This window comes from Crocuta crocuta, unplaced genomic scaffold (genome assembly GCF_008692635.1).
Source record: "Crocuta crocuta isolate KB4526 unplaced genomic scaffold, BGI_CrCroc_1.0 scaffold457, whole genome shotgun sequence".
Classification (NCBI taxonomy): domain Eukaryota; kingdom Metazoa; phylum Chordata; class Mammalia; order Carnivora; family Hyaenidae; genus Crocuta; species Crocuta crocuta.
The window spans coordinates 4,376,995-4,399,781 of record NW_027531318.1 but is presented as its reverse complement, the minus strand read 5'-3'; the positions used below and the strand labels follow the sequence as shown (position 1 = coordinate 4,399,781).

General features: G+C 34.8%; 1 protein-coding gene across 3 annotated transcripts in view; it reads right to left on the bottom strand.

Moving 5' to 3' along the window:
* Positions 1–22,787, bottom strand: part of ARHGAP12 (Rho GTPase activating protein 12) — a 118,201-nt gene that overhangs the window by 34,131 nt on the left and 61,283 nt on the right. For 2 of the 3 annotated variants that reach the window (XM_077771757.1, XM_077771758.1), the window contains exons 4-7: positions 20,394–20,657; positions 12,667–12,807; positions 11,412–11,492; positions 2,265–2,390 (exon numbers count right to left, since the gene is read on the bottom strand). In XM_077771757.1, coding sequence (XP_077627883.1) covers positions 2,265–2,390; positions 11,412–11,492; positions 12,667–12,807; positions 20,394–20,657 — 612 coding nt within the window. The remainder of the gene's footprint in view (positions 1–2,264; positions 2,391–11,411; positions 11,493–12,666; positions 12,808–20,393; positions 20,658–22,787) is intronic. The other variant, XM_077771759.1, reaches the window with a different exon arrangement.

The following is a 22,787-nucleotide window of genomic DNA, read 5'->3' as shown; positions in this document are numbered from 1 at the left end:
CAGCTAGCTGTTCTGGCATAGTTCCTCTTTCATAACCTCAAATCTTAAAAACGTATATACGAGGTGGTGATAATAAATAGAAAAGCTTACTTGGTGAAGTTATTATCTATGATTCCATTTACAAAGTTTATGGTGTGGATCCAAAAAAAGACATTTCTACCAAAAATAAGTAAATCTCTGGTCTCAAGAAAATCATGCTATCACAACTCTGAAACAATCAGGTGAAAAAAAGAAATGTCTGGGGCATCTGGGCGGCTCAGTCAGTTAAAAGTGTCCGACTTCAGCTCAGGTCATGATTTCATGGTTCGTAAGTTCAAGCCCAGCATTGGCTCTCTGCTGTCAGCACAGAGCCCACTTGGGAATCTCTGTTCCCCTCTCACACAGACCCCCCCCCCAATCAATAAACATTAAAAAAGAAGGAATGTCATAAGAACTTCAGGCAAGCTATTCTAACAACAGACTGAAAATAAATGTCAAAAAAGATTTTAAAAGAGTAAGAAATTTTAAGTCTCCATTTGCAAAATAATCAACCTTTTTGTTCAAGAATGAAAAATCAGGGGCGCCTGGGTGGCTTAGTCAGTTAAGCGTCCGACTTTCGCTTAGGTCATGATCTCGCGGTTCGTGGGTTCGAGCCCCGCGTCGGGCTCTGTGCTGACTGCCAGCTCAGAGCCCGGAGCCTGTTTCAGAGTCTGTCACTCCCTCTCTCTCTGACCCTCCCCTGCTCACGCTGTCTCTCTCTCTCTCTTAGAAATAAATAAAAATATTTAAAAAAAAAAAAAGAATGAAAAATCAGTGGAGCTATTTCAACAATGGCTTTTGGGATGCCTAGGTGGCTCAGTCATTTAAGTAGCTGACTTTGGCTCAGGTCGTGATCTCGCAAGTCCCTGAGTTCTGAGTTCAAGCCCCCACATTGGGCTCTGTGCTGACAGCTCAGAGCCTGGAACCTGCTTCAGATTCTGTGTCTCCCTCTCTCTCTGCCCCTCCCCCAGTCATGCTCTGTCTCTTACTCTCAAAAATAAACATAAAGAATTAAAAACAAAAACAAAAAAAACTATGGCTTTTGCATTATATATGACAACATTTACAAGCTTTTTGTCTACACTGAATTATAATCTGGCTTTTGGAGTTAAATAATTTTTTCTATTAAAAATCTCTAGGAATCTCCTACTCAACATTAATCTCAATGCTAAAATATTAAAGCATTCTTCAACAGCACAGATTCCAGAATTTTATTCCTTTGATATGCTCTTACTTTCAAACCACATAATATCCTTACAAATATAAATTACAAACTGGTCTTTCATTGTTGTTTTATTAGTTTATCTTATAAATACAATGTGTGTAGAGTGTTTCTACAGCTGCACAAAAAGCTTTCCATTTAATGTCACAAAAGAGAACACTGAAGTCACTCAAAAAAATAATATATATATATATACTTGTTCTGACTGATTGATATAATTTATAAAGGAATTTACATCTGAAAGAAAGTACCTAAACATAGAGAAATATTCCTTAGGAGAGTTCATTCTTGTTTTTACTAACACACCTGAAAATGCAGGAAATCTGTTAATTATGCTAAAGAGAAGTCTGATTATGGTNAAATGGTAAAAAAAAAAAAAAAAATGTCCCAAGTGACAGATAACTTTTTAAAATACAAGTTTTAGAGTGTTACTACCACCCTCGCATTTTTACATTGGTATGGTTGATATTCAACAAATTGACATGAATTTCCTATTCCATCCCCAAAATGAAGACACAACATAAAGAGAAAACTCATAAGGAAGTTAAAAACATTATGGCTTTTCCATGTCTGCACCAAAATTTATCCCTTATTTGAAACAGAGAACATCACTTATCAGATTGATAAAAGAAGTCCTTAGTCCTTCCTGCAGAGAACAATTAGGGAAACAGAGGAGTGGGATTCCGATCTTCCCAAGGGAATAAAGAAAATTAATTAAATGTGTTTACTCTAAAACCTCCTGAAGATTGAAGACAAACAGTAACAGATACATGATTTTAAAAAAAGGTTATCAAAAGTATCTATCACCCAGTAGGCTCAAATGTATACATTATTAAGCCACAGATAAGTCAGTGCAAAAATCAATAAGCTTCAAAACCAAAACCCATTCCAGGACAAATTGATGCTATCTATATATAATAAAACAGTAGTCCCCAAAGTAGGAGATCCAGCTAAGAAAAAAATGAAAGTTTAAAGAATTAAGAACCTGCCAATATTCTCAACAGATTTTCTCAAAAAGCCCTACCTTGTCATTGGTGTCCAACACAATGGTGCTATGTCTCCACTTTGTTAATACTATCGGTTCTTGCAGCCGCCTGTCCAGGCTCCTACTTTTAATTATTTCTCTTTGCTGCTGGGATGAAGCATTATACTAAAAACAAAACAAAAACATTATACCTCATAAATAATAGAAACAAAAGTGAAATCTAAACATACAGTCTCCAAATGACACCTAATATTAGGCAAAGTTCATCACAGGAATTTCTCTGGTCATGGTTTGCTCATCTTGGACCACGCTGTGGCAAAACTGAGATGACCAAAGGTTTTGGTGGTGGACAGACAGTTAACGTTAGTTTGTCAAAATATTCAGTCTCCCGGGTCTCCGTTTCATCAACTGTAAAACACGCACAACAGAAATACCATCTCGTTCACACAGGTGTTATAAAAATTAAGCAGTATGCAGGCACCTGGGTGGCTCAGTGGGTTGAGCGTCCGACCCTTGATTTCAGCTCAGGTCATGATCTCACAGTTTGTGAGCCCAAGTGGGGCTATGGGCTGACAGCATGGAGCCTGCTTGGGATTCTCCCTCTCCCCATCCCCCTCCCGCCCTGCCTCTCCCCTGTGTTTTCTTTCTTTCTCTCTCTCTCTCTCTCTCTCTCTCAAAATAAACTTAAAAACAAAGTTAAGCAGTATAAAAAGTGCTACTGCCCTCACAGTAGGTTCTCAATAAATATTGGTTATTATAATTTGTAGAATGAGGTCATTGAACAAATTGATTTTTTTAAGTTTCCTTCTAACTCAAAAATTCACACGAATTCAATTTTTGGTTTAGGTTTTTAAAATAATGACTACATATGAAACAGTATCCTCACATTTAAAGGGTTTTTTGTTTGTTTTTATTTTTGCTATCATTTATAGGCCAAACATACTATTATCTGTTTCTCTGAAGTGGTAAGACATAACCAGACCAGAAGATAGAGATGATACTAGTTGGAAAGATCATTCCAGAACATATCAGTTGTGTACAAAAAATAGATAATAACTACCCCCCAAAGTTATATATAAAATTAAGAATATATTAAGGTATAAATCATGTGTTTGAAATGTTAAGTAGATCAGCAAGCAGAAACATTTCAGAAGTGTGAGGTTTAGAAGTTATGCTGCTTTATACAGCCAATTTTAATAAATTATAAAATTAAATGACAAAAAAAATTTAGATGCTACATTCCTCTCCTGAAAGCAAAGGACACCTAATACCTATCTACTTCTCCCACCCCTAAAAAGCTCAGCAAATCTTAAAATTTTAACAATTCATTATAATTCCAGTAAAATTATATTACAGAAATGTTTTTAATATTAAAAAATCTTCCAACATGTTTTTCTATAATATGCCATTTCTTTACTCCCCAAAAGGAGCCTATAGAGACCCCCCCAAACTATCTCCCAAATCTGTTACTTCATTCTCCACATTAAAATTTGCCAAAGCTAGGCAGTTACATATGGCATTTGTTTTTAAATCACTGCTGCTTAACAAATAGCAATCTTAAAATCTGTCACAGAAGTTCATAAAGGGATCATTTCCAGAATGAACAAACATGAAACTGAAAGACTACTCCCCAAAAAATTCTTTGCCAGAAGTCTCTAAGTGAAAACAGACCTAAACAAAAATATACTTTCCCTTCAACACAAACATCATTAGTAAGAACTAAAATATACAGCTGTGTGGAAGTATGTGTATAAGCCATTACAGACACCTACCTTAGCTTATGAGTTTTAAAATTACTATAATTGCTGAGAAATCCTTTCTACGTGGTATCAAAAGTAATGTAAAACCAAACTGGGCAATAAACACAACTGTAAATGTGCTGGTGGTTTCACTACGGCACAGTAAGTTCATAAAAACAAAGCATAAATAAAATGTCAGAGAAATACTGCATAGACAGAAGACAAAAACAAGGTATTATTACATAATTAGAGAAAGGAAAAATAACAAGACCCCACAGTTAAAACACATGCATACACACATGTCTAGTTAACAAGATGGCTACGTTTAAAACTTTTCCAATCCCATTAAAAACACCTTTTTAAGAATCTTAAATGAACTTTTACTTAAATTATTTCAAACACATACAAAAGAATAAAGACTATAATGAAAACCCACCATCAAGTTTTAGCATATCTAATAGAAGATACTTGCTTTAAGATACCCTTAAAAAAAAAAAAAAGGAAAATATTATAGACATACTAGAGACCCTCTGAATATTTCTTCGAAATTCCATTCCTCTCCCTCTTTTCCCAGCAGCACCATATAATTTCAGTGGTCATCATTCTCATCACACTTTATATATACTTATGTATCTATAAATATGTTTACTTGTGGAGTTTCAAACTTTATATAAATGGAATCATATCACATGCATTATTCTTCAATTTGCTTTTTGCATTCAATATGTTATTTTAAAAAACATATCCATGCTGGTGAGTATGCAGCACTTATTTTCACTTTTATATAATAATACATTATAAACATAATTTAACCATTTTGCTATAAAAGGACATGTCTACGGTGGTAGTACTAATTTACTTATACTTCTACAGCAGAACATAATGCTTTGCACTGCCCTACTTAGTACTGCTGAATTTATATGCATTTGAATATATAAAATAAATGTTAAGTACATATACGCGTTAAAAAATGTATCTGAAAGGTGAAATGCTAGCTCATCATTTTAATTTACATTTTCTGATTACCTGTAAATTTGGATATCTTTTCACAGACATTTCTTCATATACTTATTTCATGTATTTCCTTTTCTGTGTATTGCTTGGTCATGTATTTAGCCCAAATTCAACTGAGCTTTCTCCTACTATTACGTACAGAAAGATCAGGAAGTTCTTTATATATTTGGTTTCTAAATGTTTGTAAGCTCCTTGAGTTGAATGTACCTTTTCCTAGTCCACAGCTCAGCTTTTCCTCTAAAAAGTACCTCTTTTATTAGAAAGTGTTTTGTTTAACATGATGTAATCACACCTGTCAATCTTTCCTTTTATAGGTTTTTGTTATTGCAGTCTTGGTTTAAGAAATCCTTCCTACTCCGAAGTCAAAGATTTTTATATATCCTTCCATAGCCTTTAAAGTTTTGCTGATTAAATTTGCATCTCTCATCTACCTGAGTTAATCATTAAGTGTGAAGTGAGTAAAGATCTACATTTCATTTTTTTCATAAGAGTAACCAATAATCTTAGTAGCATTTATTGCATAATCCATGCTTAACCCATTGATTTGTAATGCCAGATCTGAGCTTTCTATCCTGGTCTATTTCTCTCTATGTGTGCTCTTACCACCCCATCTTAATCACCGTAGCATGAACCTCATCCCTCACATGCCCCACTTCCCATTTTCAGGAATACTTTGGTTCTTCAAAGACCTTTGTTGTTAATAAAATTTAGCATCAGTTCCAAAAAAGGTGGAGGGGGAGAAACTAAATGAAAATGCAGTGAATTTATAGATTAATGTGGACACTGTAATAACATTGAGCCTCCTGGTCCAAGATCACAATGGCATATTGCACCTTTTATTCAGGTTTTATGTCCTTCTATTCTGCTCTGAAATTTTCTTCATTAAGATCTTACAAACCTTTAATAGATGTATTTGTAGTTACAACTTTTCTTGTTGCTACTGCTGCTAATGTAAAGAGGATCTTTATTTCTATCACATTTCAAACCTGACTTTTTACCAGAGAAATAGTAGGGTTTTTTTTTTTTTTAAGTTTATTTATTTTTAGAGAGAGAGGGTACACTCATGAGTGTGGTACAGGCAGAGAGTGAGGGAGACAGAGAATCCCAAACAGGATCTGCACTGTTATCTCAGAGCCTGATGCAGGGCTTGATCTCACAAACCATGAGATTTAAGTCTGCCACTTTATTTGTTTTTTATCCTGTTTATCATTCACGTTTCTTCTTTCTTACCTTCTCATGGACTACTTGAAAAGTTTTTACTATTACATTTTAATTCATCTATAGTTTCTTGAATCTATCTTTTGTTAGTTTTTTAGTGATTGCTCTAGGGATTACAATTTACGTGCTTAATTTTATCACAGTCTACTACTATCAACATTTTACCATTTCAAGTGAAAGGCAGAAAACTTACCAACAGTGATATCACTTTACTCTCCCCTCTTTCTGGTACCGTATATAGCTGTTTTAAGTATCATCTCTACTGGAGCGCCTGGGTGGCTCAGTTGGTTAAGCACTGACTCTTGATTTCGGCTCAGGTCATGATCTCATGGTTTGTGAGATCAAGCCCCACATTGGGCTCTGTGCTGTCAGTGGGGAGCCTGCTTGAGATTCTTTCACCCTCTCTCTCTCTGCCCTTCCCTTGCTCATACATATGCACTGTCTCTCTCAAAATAAACTTTTAAAAAAAGTATCATTTCTACTTCTAAGGAGTACTTCTTCAGAAATGTTTTAATTTTTTTTGAATGTCAAACATAATTCTTAAAACTCAAGACAAGTCTCCTCAGATATTCACCCTTTCTTGTACTTTCTCTTGATGTTCCAAATTTTCTTCAGTTACCATTTTCCTTCTGTGTAAAGGACTTTACACAGCAATTCTTTGAGAACTGCAATAGAAATTCTTTGAGAACATGATACTGGTAATAAAATTCCTAATTTACTTTCATTTGAAAATGTCTTTATTTTACTTATATTCCTGAAAGGCATTTTTGTTGGATGTACAATTTTGGGTTTAGTTTTTTCTTTCAGTATTTCAAAAATGTTATACTACTTCCTTCTAGCTTCATAGTTTCTAAAAGACACTCACTGCCATTCAAACCACTATTATCCTATAGGTACTGTGTTGTTTCACTGAGTTGCTTTCAAGATTATTTTAGTGCGAAAGGGAAGTCTTTAGTTTACAAAACTCTGACCACAATGTGTCTAGATTTGAGTTTCTTTGGGTCTATCCTGTTTAGTGTTGTTCAGCTTCTTGATTCCTGCGGTTTGTCTTTTGCCAAATTTAAGCTGTTTTCAAACACTGTTTCTGCAAATATTTTTCAGCTTCACACTCTTTTTGCTCTTCTTCTAGAACTCCAATGAAATGAATATCATGAATATCTAACACTTTGGTATTTTCCTCACAGGTCTCTCAGACTCTGTTATCTTTTAAAACTCTATTTTTTGGTGCACATGCTCATTTCAATACTATACTTGTGACATGCTTGCTCAAAATCATTATGGAAAGCTGGGGCACCTGGGTGGCTAAGTCTGTTGAGCATCGGACTCTTGGTTTCAGCTCAGGTCATTATCTCATGGTTTCAGGAGTTCAAGTCCTGCATCGGGCTCTGTGTTGGCAGCACAGAGCCTGCTTGGGATTCTCTCTCTCTTTCAAATAAAAAAAAAAAACAACTTTAAAAAATCATCTGGGAAAGCAAGTCACATGACTGAACTCAGACTACAGCAGAATATACCTCCTTTGACAGTGGGAGGCCTCTACAAGGCACACAGCAAAGAGCACGGATACAGGAGTGGGTTCAGAACGGATCCAATAACGCACTCTACCACAGCAGGTAACATGGTCCTTTACCCTTTGATGGCTGTTATGACTGTCTCCCTCTATTGAAGTTCTGAATATCCAGTAAAGTTTGTCAACACGGAGATTTATTTTTATATATCCTGGTCAGTATTTAAGGCATATTTTCTATAAAGACTCTTGCCTTCCTTCAATTTGAGAAAATTTCTAGAAATTATATTTTTAAGTATTACTTCCCCTATCTTTCCTCCATTCTCCTCTTCTGGAATTCCTAGTATATGAATATAGGAAACCTCCCATCCATCTTCCATTTCTCTTAACTATGCTTTAGTATTTGTTATCTTCCTGCTCTTCTGTCTATAGTTTACACTACTGACTGCATTTTTATTGCACTATCTTTCATCTGAAATCTTTCTTTTTTAAAAAATGTTTTATTTATTTTTGAGAGAGACAGAAAAGGTGCACATAAGTGGAGGAAGGTCGGGGGGGAGGGGGGGGACAGAGGATCCGAAGAGGGCTCCATGCTGATGGTAGAGAGCCTGATGACGGGCTCAAATTCAACGAACCATGAGATCATGACCTGAGCCAAAGTCAGACTTTCAACCAACTGTGCCACCTAGGCACCCCTCACCTGAAATATTTCCAATTTATTTTTTATCATATTCAGTCAGCTAGGTTTCTAATATGTATCTACACTGGGAGTTACAAGACTATCTGACAGAATTTATTCTGGATTTATTAAGTGGTACATTGTTGAGAATACAAAATTTAACCTATAATTTCTTTATTATACAGTAAAAATCCTTTAAATAGTGGTTCTAAAACATTTTGCCTTATTTCCTAATTTCACTGTACCCAAATCAAACCTCCCCACATCCAATTTAATTAGAAGTTCAAGAAATTGCCCATTCTGACTTTGTCCAAGTGGCAAATGTTGGCAGAAAATGAGATCATACCACAAAACTAATGACTCAATCCTGGTCACAATCAGCACTCATTTCCATTGTTGTGGAACTACCCTTAAAGGTTTTGATATCACTCAGTCCCTTGCCTCTCTTCTTTCTTTCATCCAGAACATCTCCACAAGCAGGTTTCCTAATACTGAACCTTTAAGTCTTCAGACCAAGTATACGAGTTAATACAAAAACAAATAGAAATATTTAGCTACCAGTTAAGTATAGTTTCCAATTGCTCCTTACATAAGGTCACCCTGGAAGCCTCTTCTCTCAGTGGACCCTGACCTAAGACAAATCACTCAAAAGAAGGCTTGTGTTTGATCTCATTACTCCAGGTAATCAGAAACTACTATGAAGGAAGATGCAATACAGTAAGATTTTTCTATAACTCTAATGATATTTGACATACTGATATAAGCTACAATGAGAATCTGTCAAGTAAAACAAAAATTTAATATATGTTTAAATTATTTAATTACTACTATATTAATAAAATATTGGCCTTCTATAATCTAAATCATTTTCAGTGAACTAAACTTTCAGCAGGTTTATCTTCTGGTATCTTTAAGTAAAATCAGATATCAAATTTTATAAGCCCAATACAACCAATCACTGTTACATAGGTTTCAGTACTGAATAACTGTCCCCAAATATATATTCTTTTCCCAGCACAGAGGTATTACATATTTTGGCTCTCACCATCCATTCTTTCCAATTTAATCGCTAAATAGGATTATATTTATAAATGGTAACAGTTTTGCAAAATAATAGACGATGTATTCTATAATTTCTCTTTTCTCCTAAAAGTTAAAAATTTTAACTCTCACTATTTTATTTAATTTGGATTCCTATCTCCCACTAAAAATTTTACTGAAAGAAAAATTAGGCCATTTCATATTTAATTCTTGGTAAAACAAAACAAAACAATAACCTCACAAACAAAAAAATCCTAACTATTACTAGAGCATCAGTCAACTGCTATTATCTGGTTTATAAAATATTACAGGGTTCTGAATGGCTGACACAACTTCCAAATTTAAAAGGTAAATATGGTTTTACCTTCGGAATCAGATTTCAAACATATCAGTGATGATGAAAATGAAAAAAAAAATGAATGCTTTACGAAATTATATTTCATAATTAAAATTTTTTTAATGTTTTATTTATTTTTGAGAGAGAGGGAGAGATAGCATGAGCAGGGGAGGGTCAGAGAGAGAGGGAGACACAGAATCTGAAGACAGGCTCCAGGCCCTGAGCTACCTGTCAGCACAGAGCCCGACGCAGGGCTCGAACTCATGAACCATGAGATCATGACCTGAGCCAAAGTCGGACGCTTAACCGACTGAGTCACCCAGGCACCCCTATATTTCATAATTTTAAAGAGTTATAATAGAAAACTTTCAACCATGACATATGTGGGAGCAGTTTTATGGCATTTTATACTCAATTTTTATTTCAACATTTCTTCATTCTTGGCTTCTTTTATGGTTTATTTTAAATAAAAACAATGTGACCAAACTACAGATATAATAAAAAGATCAGTGGCTGCTGGGGGATAGGAGAGGTAGTAACAGAGGATCTTGAGGGCAGTGACGATACTTCACATGATATCATAATGATGGACATGTCAGTATACTTTTGTCCAAACACACAGAATACATAACACCAAGAATGAACCCCAAGGTAGACTATGGACACTGTGGATTATGACGTGTCAATGTAGATTCATCCTTAGTAAAAAAATATATCATTCTGGTAAGCAATGTTGATAATGGGGGAGGCTATGAATGTGTAGGGGATATATGAGAAATTTCTGTACCTTCTCTCAATTTTGTTGTAAACCTAAAACTGTTCTAAAAAAATTAAGTCTTAAAAAAAAACCCACAATGTGATATTTTCATAACTCTTTGCATATAGGAGTTTTATAATTAAAATATGAAACTTATCATCACTGACACTATGAAACCCCCTGCCTTTTAAGCTCAGCCCTAGTGCACTTACCTGAAAGGAGATATTCAGTGAGACCCCAAAAGATCTTATCAGCACATGTTGCTAATCTGACAATTACAACACATATTTACATACGAGAATAAACTAGAAATATTGACTTGCTTTTTTTTCCTCCTAAAAAAAGATTAGGAGCACCTGGGTGGCTCAGTCAGTTAAGCGTCTGACTTTGGCTCAGGTCATGATTTCAGGGTTTGTGAGTTCGAGCCCTGCATTGGGCTCGCTGCTGTCAGTGCAGAGCCAGCTTTGGATCCTTTGTCCCCATCTCTCTGCCCACCCCACACTCTGCATGCTCTCTCTCTCTCAAAAATAAACATTAAAAAAAAAAAGATTAAATGTAAAACCAACCTCATGTAGAAAATTCAATACAGTCAAGATAACTAGATATACGAGGTCATTATTAGCACTCAAGGAGATTCTTCTATCCTAGGAATGATGAAAAACTGGTTTCAAGTTAAAACCAAAAGAAGTTTTGAAGAGGAATTATCAGTACTATATAGTATTATCAAGATAATACACATCTTAGAAAAATGTAGGCAAAAGATTCTCCGTGAATTCTGAAAACAAGTCTTATTTTTTAAAAGTTGAATAAAAATTTTAAAGTAAATCTGCTAAGCCATTTTCAGATATTATTTTACCTACTATTTTAAAACAGAAATTCAGTGTTAAGGTTTATTACCTTTGGCAATTCCCATTCTGACCGAGATCCATCTGCACTGTAGTAATATTGTCTCCCTTGATCATCAACATGCTTGAGCCACTATAAAAACAAAACAGGTGTCACTTTTTAAATTTAAGTAAAAGTGAGTTAAGCTTATATAATCAGAGATATTAGATATTTTCTTATGAATTATATTATACTTGCTCAGCAACACTGTAAAAGAAATTTACAAACTTACACTAACAGATTTGTATTTTAAGTTTGGTAAAAATAACTACATCCAATACTAAATGTGAATTTCTTTTCCCTCTCTTACAGTGTCAAGCTAGTTCCAATGCCAAGCACCACTTAATGTAAGAAATATGTAACATAAAGATACATAGATACACATATACACTGGACACAGAGCCACACTTAGTCTGAAAATAGGTTGAAAAATTAACAAGAGACTTTTTTTTATATCTTCAAATATAAAACTATTGAACAATTTAAGCCAAACTTAATGCAAACCCTTAGGAATTACCTCCTGTAGCCAACAAATTTCTAACCCCATATGACTTAAGTGATACTAATAAAACTTCATACAATATAATTCAGGGAATATGAGGGACAAAAGACTAAGTACTGCTAACATAAACATATGATCTTTATTGTGAAAAAAATGAAAACTAAGGTTTCCTTATGTTCTAGTGTGAAATAATTTAAAGCAGGAATGAAGGATATAAACCCATCTCCATTTATTCCCAAATGTCTATTCTCTAGGCAAGCACAACCTTACCTTCTCTGATGATACCAGATGTAAATACATAAAATTTCAATGAGCATTCCCAAACTAGTTAATTAATCATAAAATACTAGATTCATGGTTTTTGTTTTACATAACTTGCTTAAAAAAGAAAAGGAGTATAGAAAGTGAGGTGGTATATCATAGTGACACATGCTGAAAAAATGATTCCCAAAAACCATTCCTCCTCCCAAAAAATAAAAAGAAATATGCTTATTGAAGAAGTCTAAACAGAATGACATTCAATAGGTCTACTCTTATACAGGTCTATTTTAAATGGGTTTTGACACCACAAGAATCATTGTAATTATAAACAGTTTAAAACCATGAATCAGTAGTTATAATGAATTTTCATGCTGTCAATTGCCAAGACAAAAAATTACAATAAAGAATGCTTTCATGAGTTTCTGAAATACCAAACTTCAGTACACAACTATTTTTATGAGAGGATTCTGCCAAGAAAACTAGATGAGAAAAAAAAGAATGTACCTTTTCATTAGTATAGTCACTGGTATATAAGGTATGCCCACGTTCATCCAACTCTTCTGACCAACCCCTTGGAGGAGAACCACACTGACTATCTGACTGGCTGTAACAAATGCTGTGGTAGTTTTCTTCTGATGAAAGAAGCTATAAATAGTCAGAAACATAAGGATTTTTCTTCTTTGAATATACAAATATATATATGGAGCAATTGCAAATCTAAGCAATAAACTATATTTGGCTGAAGCACTAAGATATCTTGACTATATCTTAACGTTTTCAAAACAAATTGTTAGTCTTCCAAAGGGTACACTATAAGTGGTAAGGTGAAAGTAACAATAGTTATTTTAGCACAATGATACAACCCTAGAAAAATTCACCATAATAAAACTGAAAACAATGTTTTCAGACTGAGAGATAAAATGCTGCTTTCTATTTAATGCTGCTTTTGAGCCAAAATCAGGTTAAAAACTGACAGGAATGTGTGTATGGGTATACAAATCTATCTGTAAGCAAAATAGGGGATAAGGGTACTTCATAACTCTGAGTTTGTTGAAAATTCTCATTCACCATGATATTACAGGTTCCTAGCCAAATGTCTGGCCAACAACAGTGCTCAATAAATAGGTCTTGAATTTTTTTTTAATGTGTGAAACTGAGAGGGGAGAGACATTAGTTTTATATTACTGTATTTTAATGTTCTAAATTATTGGCAAGATTTCCTAACTCATTCAACCAAATGTTTATTAAAGATGGTCGGAAACTAAACTTCAAAACATGAAAAAATGGTACTGAAAAATTCAAACATGATAAAGAGATGAAAACATTCAGTATGGAAATAACTTAGGTATACTTTACTTTTAAAAGCATGAAAGAGGGGTGCCTGGGTGGCTCAGTCAGTTGAGCTCCCAACTTCACCTCAGGTCATAATCTCACATTTCGTGAATTTGAGCCCTGCATTGGGCTATGTACTGACAGCTCACAGCCTGGAGCTTCAGATTCTGTGTCTCCCTCTCTCTCTGCCCCTCTCCTGCTTATACTCGGTCTCTCTCTCACTCTCTCTTTCTCACTCTCTCTCTCTTCTCTCTTTCAAAAATAAATGAACATTAAAAGATAATTTCTTAATAAAAATATAAAAGCATGAGAGAATCCAGACACAGAAGCGATTAAGACTTAGAAAACCTAATGTCTACTTTTTTCAAACAAGAAGCACCATAATGTGAGCAGCATTCATTCAACAAATATTTACTAGATTAACTCTCATGCACAATGACCTTTCTCAGGTCACTTTTAGGTAAAATAGTTTCTGCAATTAAATCTTACTTAATCTGACTACATTTTCTACCATCATAATTTGGTCTAAAACAGTAAAATGTGTAGATTCTCAATATTTTAGAAGTAACTTAAAGACATAAACATACTAATAACATAACACAAAAACTGACATAGACAGCTTTGCAGAAGCCTTGCATAAAGTGAGCCATATATGTTCTGTAACAGGAATGTTGTTGTTGTTTTTTTAATGGAAAATTTATTGCAAAAATCAGGACTTATTTTTACTTAATTGAGACTACTTAAAATATAAGTTCATGTGGGCAAAGTACAATAAAATCTTTTAGAAACAGAGAAATCTATGCAGTGGAATATTATTCAGCCATTAAAAAAAAAGAATGAAATTTTACCATTTGTGACATGGATGGACCTTAAGGCATTATGCTAAGTGAAATACGTCAAAAAGAGAAGACAAATACTATATGATCTCACTTACGTAGAATCCTCAAAACAAAACAGAACAAAACAAAACAAGCTCACGGATACAGAGAACAAACTGGTGGTTGCCAGAGGTGGGGAGGGCAGGTTAAATAAGCAAAGGAGACAAAAAGCATAAAATTCAGTGACAAAGTAAGTCATGGGGATATAATGTACTGCATGGCAATCACAGTTAATAATACTGTATTGCATATGTGAAAGTTGCAAAGAGAGTAGATATTAAAACTTCTCATCACAAGACCAAAAATTCTTAACCAAAAGTGGTGACAGATATCAACTAGACTAACTGTGGTGATCATTTTACAATATACACAAATACTGAATTATTATGTTATACACCTGAAACTAACATAATATTATATGTCAAATATACCTGAATAAAAAAACTGGTAAAATTAATCTATGTAACAAAGTCACCAAATCAATTTTTTCGTAAATATGACTTTCTAGTTGACAAAATGCTCCCATAATTTCCCAACTTTTGTGCAGTAAGATACTCCTTTCTTCCATGAAAAGAAACCTCTAGTATCTCAATGTGTTTTATTACTCTATAGAACCAGGAGTACCTTTAAGATCCTGATTGTTTACTGCTAGAAAAGAGATATTTAGTGGCAACTAAATAAAATTAAGATTATTTTTGGCAAGCACTATCAATGTTAACTGCACTATACTCATAATTCCATTCAACAGGATACTTGGCTCAGTAACTTTGGGGTATGTATTTTGCAGCAAAGATGGCCTAGTAGAAATAAAGGGGGCTACACAGATGTTCCATATACAGGGAATGACATGTAGGTACTAAAATGGGTACCTGGATTAAAACAATTTAAAATGTTAATTTTTTTTAAGTTTATTTATTTTGAGAGAGAGAATGAGCAGGGGAGGGGTCAGAGAGAGAATCCCAAGCAGGAATTGTGTCAACACAGAGCCTGACTGAGGTGCCCAGGCACCCTCAATATATTAAATTTTTTAACACATTCTTTAAAAAAATGTTTATTTTTGAGAGAAACAGAGGCAGAGACAGAGAGAGACAGAGAGAGAGAGCGCAATCAGGGTAGAGATAGAGAGAGAGGGAGACACAGAATCTAAGCAAGTGAGCTGTCAGCACAGAACCTAACTCAGGGGTCAAACTTGTGAACCGTAAAGATCATGCCTGAGCTGAAGTTGGACACTTAGTGGACTGAGCCACCCAGGCACCCCAAATTTTTTAAAACATCATAAAGAAGCCAACAGATAGACTAAGAAATACTCAGAACTAAGAACTAAGTAGATGCAAGAATCAAGATAGGTAGATATAAAGACCAGCTTTCTCTATGAAGGCATTTCCCAAACCCCAAACTAGAACATTAGTTTTCAAAGTCATAAAGCATTGGGAAACAGAATTCAAGACTACCAAAAGTAGGGAGTCTAACAGGATTCCCCCCTGAAAATAAATAACTGGGACCCCCAAGAATTATACCCTCAGATTATCAAGTGAACCAGAAACAAATTTTGTCCCTTTATCCCACACAAAGGAAATCATGGGGATCTTCCCAGATAAATGAGGGAAAATGGGAGAATCTCCACCCATAAATCAGTCTTCATGCAATCCAAATTACTCCTACCTAGGTGGCCTGTAAACACTAAAGCTGAAAATTCAGTTTCAAATGTTCACAGGATACTAACTTCCTGGCAGAAACAAAAGCAAATCTGCTCTGATGGAACAGACTGTAAACCCCAGCATCAAAGACTTCCTATATATGAACTATAATCTCATCTTAAAACACACATACATGGACAAGATGTGAAACAAAACACCATAAGAGTCAGCAGAAAAGCAGCATAATCCGACTCTTAAAGACTGTATATACTACAATTATAAAAAACAAAAGACTAAAGAACAAAAAAGATAGGACAAATTAAATATCTGATCCCTTACTGAATCTTTTATTGTAGGAAAACAATTATAAAGATTATTACTTGACAAGTGAGAAACACTGAAGATTAACTGTATATTAAATAATATACCAATTGATAAATTACTTTTCACCAAAAAACAACAAAGCAAACAAACAAACCAAACAAAAAAACCCAGAACAGTTTTGCTGGGGAATGTCCTTATACTTAGAAAATAAAATATTATGTTGGCTTATCTAAAAGGTTCAGAAAAAAATTACTGGAGGGTAGAGGGTAAAAGGAGAGAGAGAAATAAAGCAAATGTAGCAAAATTTAAAACTGGTAAATCTTGACAAAGGCTATCTACTATATGGATGTTCACTATTCTACTCTTTAGGTTTAAAACTTTTCAAAGTAATAAGATGAACAGCTCCCCCAGATAAAAACTAGCATGTTTTTAATATTCAAGGATTGGTTTAATATCAAATAAAGAAGGGGGTGCCTGGGTGGCTCACTTGGTTAAGCATACAACTCTTGATCTCAGCTCAGGTCATGATCTCACCATTTGTGAGTCTGAACCCCTACTGGGCTCTCAGTGCAGAGCCTGACGGGGATTCTGTCTCTTCCTCTCTTTGTCCCTCCCCTGCTTGCACTCTCTGTCTCTCTCAAAATAAATAAATAAACTTACAGAAAAAAAGATGTAAAAACAAAGATGAAGAATAGTGAACAGGAACTACATCTAAAAATTGAGAATGAAACACAGAGAGACCTAGAGATAAATTACACCAGTATAAGGAAAATCAAGAGACATGACCAACATAAGCAGATTAAATATTCAACCAATCAAAGTTCCAGAATGAAAGGAAAGAGGAAATGGGGCAGAGGCTATATATAGATGACCAAGACTTTTCTAGAACTCATAAGGCTTCTCAAATTCAAGAACCTCAAGAAAACCCTGGCAGGAAATAAAGAAGATACCCTCACCTAATCACAACATAGGAAAATTACAGACAAAGAGATTTAAGAGCTGCCAGCAAGAAGAGATGAGCTGCTCTTCAAGGAATGACAATCAAACTGACAGTTGAACTTCCAATACCAATAATGGAAGCCTGAAGACCGGAGAATAAAATATTCAGTGAACTAGGAAAAAACAGTCAACTCAGAACTGTATTATCAAGTAAAGGTATTCTTAAAAAAATGAGGAAAATTAAATTTCTAGACAAAACTAGATTCTATCACTAATAAATCTTCACTAAGCAAATTTAAAAGCACATACTTAAGACAGTAGTTATCCAAGACAAAAGTTATCCAAGATATCTAATTTGCATAAAGGAGTGTGAGAAAAAGAATATGAGGGCAAATTTTAAGAGTCACCACGTAGAACAATGAGGGAGCTAAAAATAGAAATAAAAGACAACAATAGCAAACAGCACATGGTTCTCGTATGGCTTTAAAGAGCAAGAAGATACTAACTTTAGACTTTGATAAGCATGCACATTATTATAAGGCAGGGTTCTCAACGGAAGCACTATTGGCATTTAGGACCTAATTCTTCATTGTGGTAGCTTTCTTGTATATCATAAGGTGTTTGAAGGCCCCTCTGGCTTCTACCCACTCGATGCCACTAGCCCTCCCTGAGTTTTAACCACCAAAAATGTCCCCAGACATGGAGACAAACTGTCTCCAGCTGAGAACAACTGGTTCTAGCTAAACACTAAAATAGTAAGACTGAATTAGATGGATGATTGAACACTTATTTCCTCTCAATCCCCACTAGAAGTACTGAAATATGCTTTAATAAAAGACCTAAACTCCCAAGAAGAGGGAGAACAGAAGAGACAACAGTCACAAAACTCTGGAAGCTGAGACTCAGATGAACAAAGGACTAAATTATCTGCAAAGAGCAAAGTCTAAAATGGTGGGGGTAGGAGGTGGAGTTGGAGAAGGAAGTGAAATCCAACCACTTTACAGATGAGAATCTTCAAATGGCTCAGGAACTGACAGTATTAGGTCCTCTTTGAACTGGGGGGAAGGTAGGGTATTGCAATGAGCACTAAAATTGCCAGAATCCCTTTCCTTCAGGCCTGACTGCTAGGTGTTCACCCTTCTCTTTTCCCAGCAGAAGTACAGGGATTCATTCCCTCTTAAGACGGAAAAACAGTTAAGACTTTGGTTTGGAAGACAACATGCACAACTGGGACATGGGTACCAAGCCAAAAGGGGAGAGACTGAGGGACTATATGCAAACTAAATGCTGACTACCAAGACCCTTGCAACCTTGGCTTTCCTGCAGACTTTAAGACTTCTATGAGGACTCATTAAGTCTAAAAGGAAAGACCTACTGGTTCTGACACTGGAGACTCCCTGCAAGCAGCTGACCCATATCGCCATAAAGTGAAGTTCAAAGTGTTTTTCCAATTATGAGAAAAAATGATTTCCAACCTAAAACTCTATACTCAGGCAAGCTATCAATTAAATATAAAAGCAGAATATAAACCTTTTTGGGGCGCCTGGATGGCTCAGTCAGTTAAGCAGCCAACTCTTGATTTCGGCTCAGGTCATGATCTCATGCTTTTTGAGATGGAGCCCCACGACAGGCTCTGTGCTGAGAGTGCTGAGCCTGCTTGGGATTCTTGCTCTTCCTCTCTCTTTGCCCCTCTCCCTCTCGCTCTCTCTCTCTCTCAAAATAAATAAACATTTAAAAAATATATAAACATTTTCACACACAAAGTCTCCATATTACATCCTATATGCAATCTTTCCCAAGAGGTTACTGGAAAATGTGCTCCAGCTACTATGGAAATATCTATTTTGAAACAATTTGTGTAGAGACTAGTAGTATAAGTTGAGACTGATATACAATCACTCTATTTATTAAAACAGAAAGCTAAAATCAAGTTTAAAGTTTCTGTGTGTACTTTAAATTATTCTATAATTTAATTCAATCCTTCATTCTTCCACATTATTAAATTTTACTTTTTATTCATACACAGGACAATGTAATTTTAAATCTTTCTAGGTCTACAATTCAAACAATTTTCCCAACACTTTTCTTATTATAGTAACACATGAACAAATTTCTCTCACTATTCTTGATCACATTCTTGAACACTAAAAAGTACAAGTTACCACCAAACCAAAGCTATAAATAACCTACTGAAAAATAGGACAAGAAGAGGAGTTATTAACTACAAAAAGCTTTCAGATTCTGCTAAATACAACATTTGCTACCTGATTTTTCCAGTTCCTATGTGACTGGAGTTCTGTTTTTATTACACAATCCAGTTTCTTCCTATAAGACCAAGGTGTTCTATGCAGGTATAGGGGCCTCCATCTATCAAACAGGATAAATTAACTCTGTTCTATCAATTCTACCCAAGTCTCTCCTGCATGTCTGAACAGTCCCAAAGAATCCTTCCAGACTTTGGACATGAGAGTTACTCAAAATATGGCTGGCCAAGTTCACAGCATCAGCCTCAAAGAGCTGTAGGGGGTCACGTAGTATGAACACTTGATAGAGAAAATAATGATTTGAGAGTGAATGGTCATACTTTACAGGGGTGGCCCATTTATAGCAAAGGAATTATATTTACTTATTTTCCTTACATATAAAAAAAACAAGTGACCTTGTACCTCTGACAAAAGCTGAGAAGCATCTTAGTAGCCATAGCAAACCAATATCGAAAAATGTCTGTTTTAACCAGTTAATAACTTTACTTTTATTTATTTGGCTAAGTCATATCTGTATTTTCTTTCCTTTTTTAAAAAAAATGTCACTGATTTAGCAATAACAATAACTGAATTAGTATCTTCTATAACGTGAGGGAGGCTACTGGCACTAAGCCACTTGGAGTTAATTCTGGAGCTAGTAAGCACATTGTAAGGTTAGTTACTGTCTATTAGTTAGACATTAGAAAGTAACAAGCATTAATATAACGAAACCTGAAAGGAACATTTAGTATCTTAGAGGTTTCAAGTGTTCTATCATTTTAATACCAAGAAACAAACCTATTCACTTCTTTTGTCTTGAATACTAGAAACAGAGAAAGTTTGGTTAAGTCACCGGTTGATTCCTTAATCACTCATACCTCTTGGTCTCCCGGACTTTGGAAATCTCCTTTGCTTATGCTTGTGTCCCGGGTCCAACGAGGTGGTTTCCAGGTTCTTTCCTGTGTTCCTCTGTTATAGTAATAACAACGCCCGGAACTATCTTTATGAGTTTCCCATTCTCCATTAATCTGAATTGCTGGGCTCCCAGGGAGCGGGGGAAGAGCAGACTGGGATATTTTCAGTTCTTGTAGATTAGCGTAGACAGGAGAATCTGGACGTCCTTGATTTGGAGGTGTCGTTGCCTGTGGAAAATGTGAAATATTCATGTTTAAACTGGCATAACAGTTACAAATAAAAACTAAATAAAACATGAGACATAGAAAATACATACAAATCTATTTAAAACATGCATACAGGTGTATATGTTCTTTCTAAAGAAAAATAATAGTATTAATATTCATGATTTGGTAAAAAAAAAAAAAACAAAAAAAAAAACATAAAAGCTTCAAACAGAATCCAAAGTGTACTTAGTAACTTTTCCTCACCCTAAAAGAATCATGCACTAAAAGTCAGGATCTGTGGGTTCCAGTTCAAGATCTGGCACTAACAAGTTGTATGACTTGGATTAGATCACTTCATCTCTCTGAAATTGAATTTTTAAATGTCTGTAAATGAGGGAATCAGATTAAACCACACAGGTCTCCTTTGTTTCTAAAAGTCTATCATTTTAGGCAATTTTTTTTAAATACAAAAAGTCTTACACCTGGGTAACTCCAAAAACTATCAAAAGAAAGATTTTTATGTTCTAAGCTCTAATATTAAATCAGGAATATATAAGTGAAAGATAAAGGAGATATAATTCTTCAGCTAAGAATTTACTACATTATACAGCTATAATTTCTCAGTTGCCATAAACAAATCATTTAATCTCTTTCTAGGTTCCTTATTTGTGAATTTCCTAACAGTGGGAAAAATACGCATTAGCAGTAACTGATTTACATGCCTAATCTCAACCTCCAGCTTTACTTTTTATTTTGAAAGGTCTCACTAGATGTCAGTCAAGAGCAGAATATTCTTCATACACTTTGCATAAGGACAATATCACTGTATGAAGTTAGAATTCTAACAGCTGTAGAAAAAAAGCACATGTCTGAGAACACCTTTTTATACTGTGTATTCATATTTGTATATTTATCTTTCCTTTTACAACAGGGTTTCTCAACCTGGGCACAATATTTTGGGACTGATAAGTCTTTGCTGTGGGGGCTATCTTGTGTGTTTTAAAATGTTTACTAGCATCTGTGGCCTCCACCCACTAGATAATAGTAGCATTCCCCTACTGTGTCAACTAAAAAGTCTCCAGACATTGTCAAATGTCCCCTGGGTACAAAACTGACCTTGCCTGAGAACCACTGCTTTACTATATAAATACGAGAATTATATTCAGATGTTTAATTACAACTATAATGTACCCAGTTTTATGAACACTTAAAAATACTGAATTTAAAAAGGGAAATGTGAATGGATACACTGAGTCAGAGTACTTTAACTTCTAAAATATCACTTACCTATAAAATAATTATAATGAAGCCAAATCACAGAATAAGATTTAAAAGAGAGAACAGTAAAATAACTCCAAACATGAATACATACATAAAATGATTACCCTTGGTCATTTTACACATGGTAATTACGCACAATGATACAAATTAGACTGTTTTCCTTTAAATGCTAGCTGTGAATTTAGACTACCACCAACAGCATCTTTCTCTGAAGAAATCTATCCGTGAAGACAGATTTCCATGTAGTATTTCTCTTCCAGAGAAATTCCATATCCTGGTGAATCAGCCAAGGTAACAATGTTTCTCTGACTACAATGAACTCTGTTAATACAACAAACCTTATCTAGAGAATCATTTCCTAGAACCTTATCTAGAGAATATTTATTCAACAGGTGTTAAAAGAATTCTTACTTTGCTCCTGATAAGTTACTTAGGGAAATAAAGATGCCAAGAAACAGCCATTTTCTGAAATGGAAAGATGTTCATGGAAAATTCTATTGCATCTTTAAGAAATGACTAATTCCGGTTATTTAAACAGTTCAAATCTGAAGTTTTTCTAATTAAAAAAACTGCCGACACCTAGGGGCCTCCAACCTTAGAGTTCCCGGTTACAGATGGCCCAAGGGTCTTGAGCCAGCTGAAGAATGTGTTGAATATGATTTTTTGGAACACCTGGAATGTTAGCCTCATAAGACAGAATTTGTTAATTCCTTTTACTGATACTTCAGTGACAATCAGGATACATTCTAAACAAGAAAGGAGCCAGGGATAGAGCTTTTTAAACAAGTTGATTTCATTTTGAAGGTAGGTTTCAGATAATTTTCTGTTGGGTAAGAAAACACACCTCCCTAAATGCCTTGTAATATATTT